A 12,382-nucleotide genomic window follows, 5' to 3' on the forward strand; every position below is an offset into this window, starting at 1 on the left:
CACTTTCTTTGATCTTATACAGAAAAACATTTTATATATGAATTTCTTTGTTGATTACATGTACATTACTTCAGCTTTGTACTCTCTTAGCATGAGACTTGTCTATTTAAATCAGGACACATTACTTTTTCCATTGATGTTTTGCATAATGCATAATTTAAAATGATAATCATTTACTTAATAAGTGCTCTTGAAAGAAATGGTGTTTCATTGAAGTCTTGAGTGAATGTTTTAGATTTTTACTTGAATCTAAGCAAAATAGTATAGATAAAATTATACTTCCCACTAGTACTATATAGACCATTCTTACAAATATGTACTTAGTAGACTTTTATAACATGCACATTTGTGTTTAGACAGGAATATGAATTTCTAGCCTGTTGAAAGTACCCCTGTTACCTGACTCTGACTTTGCATACCAGGAGACTCGTACCAAAATCAGAAACAAGAACTGGAGTCTATTTTTCATGACCTCTTTGCCTATCAAGTGCCCTAACCTGATACCCCAGGTTTTCTTACCCAGTGGCATTACTAGTTATCCTCTCTATTGGCATCCTGTTTCCTCTCCCCATGACATCACTCCTCTAGCTACTCCAAAATTCCCAGCTTTGCTTTACATAGACACTTCTAAGCCACACCCCAAATCTAAAGCAAAGATGCTTCCGCGGGAACCTTCTCAGGGACAGCAGCAGGCTCAGTGCTCTTCAAGCACATCACTGGAGGGAGGGCCCAGCGTGGTGCCTTCATTTACTAACAGAGGACTTCGGCTTGCCCATTGTTCATTAACGTGTCCTTATAGCTGACCAAATCACTACTCAGTTCCATTTTCTTACACTGGCAAGTACAATTTACGAATGTTTGAGATATGAAGGAAACTGAAGAGAAAACTAACAGGTGAATTTTCGACTCTCCTTGCCCAAACTCCCCTGAGGCATATGTTGCGTTGGATATTCAGATCAGCTTCAAAGGATGTGAAGAAATTAATTCAGCCAAAACTATCCGTGCTACTACAGAAGAACAAAAACTACATAATTATTCAGATGTCATTATGAGAATGAAACCCTTTTGCCTGATCTTAGAGTTAAAATGTTCTTACCGGGTTTTGGCTTTTCTCAGAGTGATGCTGTAAATCTCATAGCACCTTTGAAGTGGCTAAGTATTTTTATCCAGTAAGTATCGTATGTTTCATAAGCACACAGATGCTGAGCCTTATTTCAGTTAAATTTATCAAAGTGGTGTTGCTATGGAAATATATTGCTACAATGTAAGCACGAGAATTTGAACTTCTATTACAGATTAATAATGGCAAAAGAATATCATTTGTAGATTACCACCATTCTTTGAGTATCTATAAGTTAATGATTCAAAAGTAGAGCAACATATATGCCTATAGGAAAACTGATTTATTTATTGATCATTCTGAACTATATTTAGAGTACATACTTAGTGCCAGGCACTGTACAAGAAACTAGATATCTGAGGAACCAGATAAAAATTTCCTTGTCTTCATGGGTTTTTAGTTTAGTGAGGGAGGCATCCTAAACATAAAGCTTGCAAAGAAACAGACATTCTGTAAAGAAAAATAGGAGGCATCCATGAGAGCATATAAGGGTGGGCACATATGTTAGTTTGGAAGGACAGATACAACCTCCCTAAGAACTGACAGTATAAGTTGAGTCCTGAGGATGAGGAGGGCTGGCTGGGAAAGAAAAAAGAAAAAAGAAAAAAGAAAAAGGAAAAAGGAAAAAGGAAAGGAAAGGAAAGGAAAGAAGAAAAGAAGGAAGGAAGGAAGGTAGGAAGGTATAAAAGCATTCCAGGAGGAGGGGCAACCAGAGAAGGGTGCTGAAGTGGGAATAAAATTTGGGCTTGGGAGGAATTGAAAGAAAGTCGGTATGAGTAGAACAGAGCAAGAGAGGAGAAAGTAGCAGAATATGAGGCTGGAGGGGAAGGCAGGAGCCAGACAACCAGTGCCTCAAAAGCTGAGGTAAAGTAATGGGAAACCACTGAAGAGCTTCCCAAGGAGAAGAAATGGCCCGATTTCCTATGCTGCTGTGTGGAGAATAGGTTGAAGGTGGGGCCATGTTGGAAATCAAAGAGAGTTAAGGGACTACTGTGGTGGTCTAGCTAGGATCATGGCAATGCCACGGAGAGAGGCAGGGCGATTCTGGAGACATTTTGAAATTGGAATTCACAATACTCCGCTGTGATTAGGATGGAGGCGTTGGGGGAGAGGAGAGAAAGTTTCTGACTTGAACACTTGAGTTCACCGAGGCATTACATTTTGAGGTGGGAAGAACGGAAAGAACAGGGCTGGAAGAAGGCCAAGAGTTCAGTTTTGGACATGTTGAACTTAAGGTGTCCGTGATACAGCCAGCTGGAAATGAGACCTGGGCAGGTGGAGATAGGTCCTGGAGCTTAAGAAAGCAACTGTGAACTAGAACATCCTTTTAGGGTACTATCATGGAGTAGTGTTTACAGTCTTCAACTGCTAGCAATATAGTGGCTTCGTGTCTTTATTTTATTTTTTTAAATGATTTTTTATTATATTATGTTAGTCACCGTACAGTACATCCCCGGATTCCGATGTAAAGTTCGATGCTCCATTAGTTGCGTATACGTGTCTTTAGTTACCAACTCGGTGTAACTATTCCTCTTCAGAGCACGTCATTCAGAGTAGATGCCTGCTTTTCAAAGTAAGCCAACATGAAATGCCTGCCACCTAGATAAAATCTATGTTTTTAAAAATTCATTACCTAAATAATATATCATTTTTATAGTTAAATTTCATAGAAGAAAAAGTTAAAATTAATTATAACCCTATCACATGATTTGCTTATACACATGTGTACTTTTGGGGGGCTGTAAGAAGTAGCTGGAGGGAAGGGAATAGACAAGCTCAGGGAGAGTTCATAGCCAAAGAGAAGGCTATCAGCACAGTCTTAGTAAAGATCTAATTTAAGAAACAGAGTCAGAGAAAAACCTGTGTATTTATTCATATACTTCACAAGTGTTTATTGAGCGTCTCCTGAGTGCCAAGGCCTGTTTTAAATTCCAAAGCAGGAATCACAGACTGCAGGGTGTTTGTTATACCATGTTCAGGCTTTTAAAATTTGCAATTTCAGTGCCAACATTTAAAATTTGTAATATTTTACAACAGAAAATCTGAATTTCTATCTTGCCTTGAAAAATCAGAAGAGCTAACAACGTAGGGCCTGCATTCTTGCAGGACCACGGTTGGCTCAATCTGAGTCTCCTTTGCCTCTTAAAGGGCCATGCTCTCTGGGGACAGATGCGGTCCCTGGGACTTCCCAATGTCTTCCATTTATTTTACACTTGGCCAGCTTCCTTCATTCTTTCAGGGTACCTTCCTGACCCCTAGAGAGTTTGTGACTCTCAAGGGATACAAAATCAAATACGACACTGTCGCTGCCCTGCATGACCAAAGCAATGGAAAGATGCTGCAGATTTTAAGCAGCTGCATGATATGACCAAATTTCCACTTTTAAAAAATTATTCTCATGCCACTGTGGAGCATGGGCTGCAGGGGAACAACCCTGGAAGTTGGGAAGCTGGTACTTAAAGCTAGTCATCAGAGTAATTCATAGGGAGATGTGTTTGTGGCCTGGCTTAAGGTAAGAGCAGTTAAGTGGGAACAAAGGGCAGATAGTTGCATGAGGCACTAAGGAGGGAGAGCTACCTATGGTCATAGATCATGCATTGGATGTGTTGGTAAAGGAGATGGAGGAGTTGGGTAAACCCAGGTTTCTGCCTTAGTCAAATGGATGATGTCATGTGTTGAGTTTGGAAATACAGGTGCACGAGTAGATTTAGGGTAAATAATGAGTTTGGTTTTTGAGATGTTGAGCTTGAAGAATACCTTTATTTGTGGCTTTCAGTGAGCTCACTCTGGAAACCAAGGAAAAGCAGAAGGTGCTGAGCAAGTCAGAGACAGAGAGGCTGGGGGAGGAGACTGAGGGGAGAACAAAGAGCAAGGAGCAGCAGGTGGCCAGTGTGGCAAGAGCCCAGAAAATGGGAGTCCAAATGAGAGATAAGACCACGTGCTCAGAGGCCAAACTGGTCAAATAGAGAGTCAGAAAGTGTGTCTTGGGTTTGATGAAGTCCCAAATAAAATTCTAATGTGTTGAAGAAAAAGGAGAGGGAAGAAAGTGGAAGCTCTGAGTGGAGACCTAGAAGAGTAGGAAATAGTTGCGGGCAGCGAGAGGAGGATGGGAATGTGTGTATTTGGGAGACTATGGAGGTGATGGTTGTTTTCTTTCTCCTGTTTCTTTTTGGTGGTGATACTACCCAGTCTAGAGCTATGTATGTGATGAAAGGGCAGAAAGAGGGAATAGCAAGAGAGAAGTGGGAGAAAAGGCAGAAGTGATGGGGCAGTGCCTGTGAGTGGGGGGGAGGGGGCGTGAAATAGGATCCCTGGAGAAGAGCCAGAGGAGGAGAATGGACCATAAGCAGAGACGGGCTTGGAAATGCAACTCTTTATCAGTGACAAATACTGTTTATCATAGTAATTCCTTGTCTTCTAATGGAGAAAAGATATAGTAAGAATGTTTCAAATCCTAATCGCCACATACTTTGTTCCTTTTATATCTTCTAAATGTTCTTGGAAATTCTGAACACAAATATAGTAATTTCAGTTCGTATTTCCCTTAGACCTATTTCCAGGGTGAAGAAGACTAATGCAGAATACATTCTGTTACTCTATAATTTATAATGCATCTTCTTGGGAAAAGGAGTTGTGGCAGATTAAGTGAAGATGCATACAAAATAAAGCTATTAAAGTGGAAAAGGGACTTTTTTAAAAAGCGGAGAGGGAAAAGTAAATATATCCAGACCGGGCTAGTTAATTGTAATTGAAACTGCTTGTGCATTGCGTTTTTGGCCACCAAAACAGAAGAGGAAAATGTGATGAAATAAAAAGCAAATATTTTCTGATCAAAGTGTCCTTTGATACTTCAGGAAAGAGCAAGTTTTCCAAGTCTCAAAGGATTTCTGATAGTAATTTATTGTACAAGAGACATGGAACAACAGTGATAGAGTCCCAGCAGCTACTGTTTATAGAACAGAATATCCACTCCATGCTGCGTGCCTCCATGCCTCACCTCCGATTCTCAGTACAACCTTTGAAGTGGGTGCTACAGATGGGGAAACTGGGAGTCGCAGGGCAGACAGATTGTTTTCATGTCGCACAGCTAATATAGGTATACTTGGGGGATATTCCCCCACAGCGCCTCTCATGCTGTTGTTCTTTAATACTTGATTAATAAAGGTTATGATTAGTCAAGATTCACTAGCTAGGTGCTGGAGTTGTCAGATTTATTATTTCTTTCTCCATCAAATTCTTAGGTTTTAGAGGTCTTCCAAAGTGGTGTTTAATTTTTAACNTATTTTCTGATCAAAGTGTCCTTTGATACTTCAGGAAAGAGCAAGTTTTCCAAGTCTCAAAGGATTTCTGATTGTAATTTATTGTACAAGAGACATGGAACAACAGTGATAGAGTCCCAGCAGCTACTGTTTATAGAACAGAATATCCACTCCATGCTGCGTGCCTCCATGCCTCACCTCCGATTCTCAGTACAACCTTTGAAGTGGGTGCTACAGATGGGGAAACTGGGAGTCGCAGGGCAGACATTGTTTTCAGGTCGCACAGCTAATATAGGTATACTTGGGGGATATTCCCCCACAGCGCCTCTCATGCTGTTGTTCTTTAATACTTGATTAATAAAGGTTATGATTAGTCAAGATTCACTAGCTAGGTGCTGGAGTTGTCAGATTTATTATTTCTTTCTCCATCAAATTCTTAGGTTTTAGAGGTCTTCCAAAGTGGTGTTTAATTTTTAACGTTATTGCTTGCCTTTGTTTACTTTAATTATGATTACTTTCAACACTTAGTTTATTCTAGAATATGCAATTATCTCATTTCTCAATTTCTCCTATCCTTTTGTCTATTTGTATCCATGATTTAAGTAAACTGTAGCTAAGATCAAGAATATCTTGATGGGGTCTTTTTCTCCATAATTGGGTATTTTTTGATCAGTTCTATATCACTGATACAATATTATAAAATGTCTTTGCACAGTTTCCCTTGAGTACACAATTTTGAGGGGCATTTTCTCCCTCGATTTCTTTTCTTTTACTTCTCCGTGGATAGTGATCGTGATGTGGTCAGATAAGATTAATGCTTGATGAGATTAGAGGTGTATATTTCATTTAAAACCCACTTTGAAAATAAAGGGCAGTGTGCGTATTATTCAGCTCTTAAATTGCCCTTTTTATGTCTTCAGATGCTCTAAGACAAAAGTTTTCAAAATATAGCTTAAGGATTCCTGGAGGGTCTCTGAGACCTCCCTTTTAGAGGGCCTGTGAGGTCAAAACTATTTTGTCATGATATGAAAGCATTTCCCTTCACTTGTGAAAGTACAGTGGAATATTTCAGAGTGCGCATCATGTGTGATTTTCCAGTAGACATTGCAGAAGCAGATGGGAGAATCCAGCTGTCTTCTATTAAACCAGAAACTAAAGAGATTTGAAAAACTTTAAAACAATAGCACAGCAATCGTTAATTTTTTTGTTTTAGAAAATATACTTTTATTAGAAAATGTTTATGTCAGTATGTCATGAATTTATTGTTTTTTTAAATAAGTAATTTTTTTATTTCTTGGTTTTAACTACTAACATGGTAACTAATGTTAGATATAATTCATATAAGCAAAAGCTCTTGGAGGTTCTCAATATTTTTTTTTTTTTTTTACTATAAAGGGGTCCTGAGACCAAGAAGTTTGAGAACTGGTGCTTTCAAAGTGTTGCTGCTTCTAACAATTGTATCTTCTTGGGGGAAGACAAAAGATCATATTCCACGTTTTCCTCTTTGCTTGGCTTCCTGACTTGAGACAGTGTAAAAGTTAAAAATACTAACTATTGGTTAAAGGCAGTCAGTGGATTTAAGCAAAAATAAAATAGTGACTCCTGCCATTTTGTCAGTCAGTACATTTAAATGCCTCCTACCACACGTGTACATGATTATATCTTGACTTTTCATAATCTTTCTACACCAAGTAATTTATAGCAAATGATTCCTGCCTATATTTTTAAGCCCATGACCTTCAGTATTTCATTGCTTTATTTTGTTTTTAAATTTGTTCCTTTGTTAGTGCATAGCTCCTAAATCTATTATTTTTTCTAAAATGTTTCTTCTGTTATCTGGTCTAGCTCTCCTCTACAGAGTGCCAAATGGTGTCGTTTTGTTTTGTTTTGTTTTAATTTGCACTTAGAACACAAAACTACCATTTCTCTTCAAGAAAGCCAGAACAGTATTTAATGAGAATCTTTATATAATTAGTACTTTGCTAAACCGGTGCTTGTAAGTTTATCTCATTTGTTGTTACTGTGTTGCTGGTTTTGGCGTCATTTTCGTCCCAAAGCAATGGAGCTTCCTAATTGGGCTAGATTGGGAGTGGGGCAGATCAATATTCTCCATTGATCCCAAACTGCAGTTCTTAGGTATGTTCCCAAAACAACTATATGAGAAACTTGCATTCTTGCCTTCAAACTCAGCTTATGCAAGTTATAGCCATCTTCCTCCTCGGGGGTCTGGTGGGTTTTCCCTGGGTGTCACTAAGGCTGAGCATGGCCCTCTGCCTTCTCACCGATCCTCCCCTTCCCATGACCTTCCCACTCCTTTATCATTCTCCTGTCCTCTCCTTAACTGTGATTCTCCTCTCATGCCGTCTACACAATCAAGCACCCACTTGGGAGTCGTCTAATGGGCAAGGCTGTGGTTCCACTGCCACATGCCTATGTCTGAATCCCAACTCCGTGTGTCTGGTTGTGACATTGCGCATGTCTCTGGCCTCTTTGTGCCTCAGCTTTCTCATTTGCAGAGCAAGCATTGATATGATTTACCTCGCAGAGCTGCTACGAAGACTAAACGAGTTGATAGGTGCAAGATGTTTATAATAGTGCTTGGAACACAGTACGTGTGTTGGGCATTTATGATACCATTGTCTACACGTGATAATCATCCACTAGGAGGAGTGAGCTCGACCTGGTAAGACAAAAGCAACTTTCTTTTGTCTCACAGTTGTCCTGGCAAATCAACTCTGTGAATCCATTCCTCTCCCTCATGAATGAAATGTCAAGCCACCTCCATAGCTTTTCCGGTCACTCTTGGGTAAGGAAAAGGCCAAAATTTTAGACTCATCCAACTTCCCCCAACATGGACCTTAGAGATCTATAATTTGTAAACAGGGGGGATAGGAATACTTGTTCGTTTCTTCTCTTTCTCTTTACCCACCAACTGATGGTGCTCCTTTGAGGGTTGTTGTGAGGGTGACCGTGAGGAGAGGGGGAGGACGGGGAGGGTTAGCAAAGGTCTTCCCAGACTGCTGCAGTTATAGTCTGGCCTCTGTGGTCTCTGGCTGTGGCTGGTGACAAATGCCTGATACTCTTTCCTGTGGGACCCCATCGATGGCTCTGCAGAGACCCGCTGCAGCCAGTTCTCTCTCTTCAGGTACTCTGAGGAGTCAGTGATTCCTCGACCACCTGTGCCACCCCCCTCATGTTCTGCTTCCTGCAATGCTGAGACGAGATGGCATCACCCCCAGCACAAAACATTCTTCAGGGAGACTCGTGTGGTTCCCTTCTGCACAGTCTACATGCACGTGTGAGAAATGCGCACACTTGTTCAGCTCTTCTTTGAGGGCAGCTGAATCTCACTGAGGCCCTCTCTTCTTACCCCCCTGTTCTAACCACCTCTGTTTTTCACGAGTGAGCTGGATATCAGTTCCTGTTTCCCCAAATCACTAAGTGAGACATGTCAAGCACCACAAATTGTGATCCTGAAGCTATCCACCTTCTCTTACTCGGCATAGAAAAAAAGGTTCCCACCCTTCCCCTAGGAGATAGGAAAGGAGAAAAACTGAAGTACCCTGGCGATTTTTTCTCTTAACCCAACAGAAAAAAATGGGCAAAGGATATAAATGCGCAGTTTACAGAAGAGGAAAACCAAAAGGCATATACTATACCAGTAAACAGAGAAAGACAAATTAAACCAAACCTAAGATACAATGTTTACACTGCAGCTCAGCAGAAGTTAAAAGTGCAGATTTGGTGAAGATGTTTGGAAAATATGAACACACTGTTTGTGTGAGTTAATATGGATGGAGTTTAAAAATTTTAAATCGACCTTTTGACCCCACCAGACCTGCTTCCAGCTATCTGTCCTAGAGGAACACAAGCAAAAACACCCAAATATCCAAGTGCTAGAAGGTTTATTGCTGCATTATTATTAATTTTTAAAAACTTGAATGTCTATCAAAAAGGGATTATCAAAATAAATTATGATGTATTCAGCAAAATGGATGCAAGTGTTAAATAGAATAAGCTGTAGTGATTTGTGGGAAAGGTTTCAAAGACATATTGTTAAATTAAAAAAAGCAGTGTAAAAAATTAATATTAATCATACATTTATGTAAGAAAAGGGAAAAATCAGGAGTATTTCCTTGCAAACATATATTCATATTTGCGAATTCATAGAAAAACGTTCAAACCATTTCAAAGTGATGAGTGATTACTTTTGGAGAGGGATCTGAGACTAGGGGAAGCAGGATCAGGTAAGACTTCCACATTCACATTAAGAGTGTGTTACATGTGTGATAACACATGATTTACAAAATAATTTAAAATATAATAAAATGAGTTGCTAGAAGCGATCTTTAAGATCATCTCAAATATGCCATTCTATATTGACGGTTGGATTTTCTAATCCTCAGAAGAACCTATGAGAGCATTTATCATCTTTAAACAGTATTTATCATATTAAGGATAGTCTTCTATAATGATTACTGACATCTAAATGCCTGTTCAGACAATAATTATTAAGTCTGTGCTATGGTTGTAAGCTTCTAAAATGACACATAGAATTATGCTTTATTCAGATAATAAACCAGACAAATTTCAATACACAGGACCTTGACTTTATTATAATAATAATTAGCGGATTTGAACTTATATGGTAATATGCATAAAGAGAACTGCAACTAATATTCTCTGAGGAGTAAATATTTTATTTCTGGCAATTGGTTTTATACACTTTAAACTGCATTTCACTTTTAGGTAACTGTATATAAGCTGTTCTTGAATTATGTATAGTATAAACTTATTTTCCTTTATGGTGTTTATTTTTAAATCATCGTATGTGTGTGTTGTGGAATCACATAGTAAAGATTATTCTGATTCTGAAAAGATTAAACATAAATGTCGGAACCATAAATACAGTTACTGGAACGTTACTCCATTATTTCTCTATTTAGTACCTACATGAAAATGGGATCGTCCATCGTGATCTCAAACCAGAGAATCTTCTCTATGCGACTCCAGCCCCTGATGCACCACTCAAAATCGGTGAGGACATTTCCTAGTCTTATGGCCCCTTCCCCAGAGCAGAAGAAGTTTATTCCATAGAATTTTAAAATATTGTTCCATCCGGTTTTGCCTCCATTTAATTTCCTTGGATATTCGGTGCTTGTAAAGGAATAATGCCTTGTTTTGGAAGTCTGAGTCCTTTCCTGATATATTCATTTGGAATCAGTGCCTAGAAGTTGGTGCTTCAGTTCTGGACACAGAGGAAACATAGCTCTTAGAAATGACAGGGGCTTCAGAAGGTGATGGTGTATTTTGTACATAAGTTTATATAGAAGAAAATCACAGGTAACGAAACACTTTTTTGTTACTTTTATTCCATAAATTAGTTGGAGCTTAATTTTAGATAGTCAAGGACTTCGACACAAAATGCTTAGTATGTATAAGTGAATTTAGGATCTGAGTCACTTGTTCATATGAACAGAGATGAATTGAGGTCTGTATTTCCCAGAGCGCAGGCCACAGAACACTGGTTCCTCAGCTGAGCAAACAAGAGTAAATACTCTAATTCCCTTTGGGGGAGATGGGAGTGGTTTGTGGAAGTGCTAAGGTTGGTCAAACCAGTTAGGAAATGCCAACTTAAACAGGATTATTTATTTCTGCAGGACTTCCCAGAAGTCTAAAAATGCTAATGTGTAAACTAACATCTAAATTAGTGTATTGTGAGGCTTTTCCCAAGCTTTACTTGACTCTGGGAACCTTGTTTTTTCTCCCAATAAGCATTTTGAAGAACTACAAAGGTGAATTTGTGAAATTCCAATCTACTCAAAGAGTTCTTTAAATCAGCATTTTAGAAAAAAGTATATTAAATGTTACTTCCCCTGTCTTTTCATTTGCAAATAATAATAACAGAACTTATTTTACAGGAATTCTCCATAGCCGAATCTGTGGTAAATCCTCTGAAAGACATTGTTCTTTTGGCGCGGGCCTGTATAATGTTAATGTGATAAGTTCACTGCATTGGAAGTGTTAACACCTTTGAAAATTAAGTTATACATATCATGGAAGAGCCAGACAACATAATGTGCTTTATGAATGTAAGAACCCAAAGAAAAAATACTGAAGTCGTGCTAGGCAGCCAGCTTGTTCTTGTAATCACTCCTGAAAGGCAGTGAACAGCAGGGAGACTTCCATTTCCTTTGACATCACTTTCAAAGATTTTATCCTTAAAGAAATTTCTTTAAATGGATGGATAGATACTAATTTAGACAGGAGAGGCTTTCTTTCTGAAGGACTTCCTGCTGCTTTCCCTGATAAGGATCAGCACCTCGGTGGAAATGTGGGTTTGTCTCTGAAGTCTAAAATGGCATCAATTCTGCACCTGCCTCTCTTGAACAATGGCCTTGAATGGTTTCCCGACGTTTCCTGAGTGAGAGAGAAGTAGCCCAGCAAATAGACTATAATGGTAGCAGCTTTGGGTAATGTTTTACCTCAGTAATGTTCTGAGGAATAAATAAAGAGGATTCTTGCCAAACAAGTGTTCTATTCCTCATATGAGAGTAAATCCGTATCCATCAGATACACTAAGGAATGAGATTATTTTGAAGCAGAATGAGCCTGTTGATATTTCTGATCATGTCTTTGACATGCACAAAAGCATAATTTTTTTATTTTGATTTCTCCCCCTGGATTACTAATTCTGTATCCTTAATTCTGTATTGTACTTTAGAGTTACTGTTTCATAAATCTCAGAGTTAACATTATACAAAATATATCTATCGCAACTGTTACTTCAAGAACAAATAGTTTATTTGCTAAAAGCTGGAAATTATAGAGGAGAGCATAAAATGTACTTGGGAATCATATTTTTCTCCAGTTTAAAGCAAGATTCGAATTATTATTTTTCAGTTTCTTCTGCCAGGTGACTGGTCCCCTTCTTCATTCCTCCATCATCAGATACAAAAACAAATGAGTCCATCTGATTTTGAATAACAGAAGTACTCTGTCA

At 38.8% G+C, this 12,382-nt stretch overlaps 1 protein-coding gene across 1 annotated transcript in view; it reads left to right on the forward strand.

Annotated features, from left to right (window-relative positions):
- Positions 1-12,382, forward strand: part of CAMK4 (calcium/calmodulin dependent protein kinase IV) — a 217,033-nt gene that overhangs the window by 170,203 nt on the left and 34,448 nt on the right. Inside the window, exon 6 of the mRNA XM_002919173.3 lies at positions 10,326-10,416. Coding sequence (XP_002919219.1) covers positions 10,326-10,416 — 91 coding nt within the window. The remainder of the gene's footprint in view (positions 1-10,325; positions 10,417-12,382) is intronic.

Source organism: Ailuropoda melanoleuca, chromosome 3 (assembly GCF_002007445.2).
Source record: "Ailuropoda melanoleuca isolate Jingjing chromosome 3, ASM200744v2, whole genome shotgun sequence".
NCBI classification, from domain to species: Eukaryota; Metazoa; Chordata; class Mammalia; order Carnivora; family Ursidae; genus Ailuropoda; species Ailuropoda melanoleuca.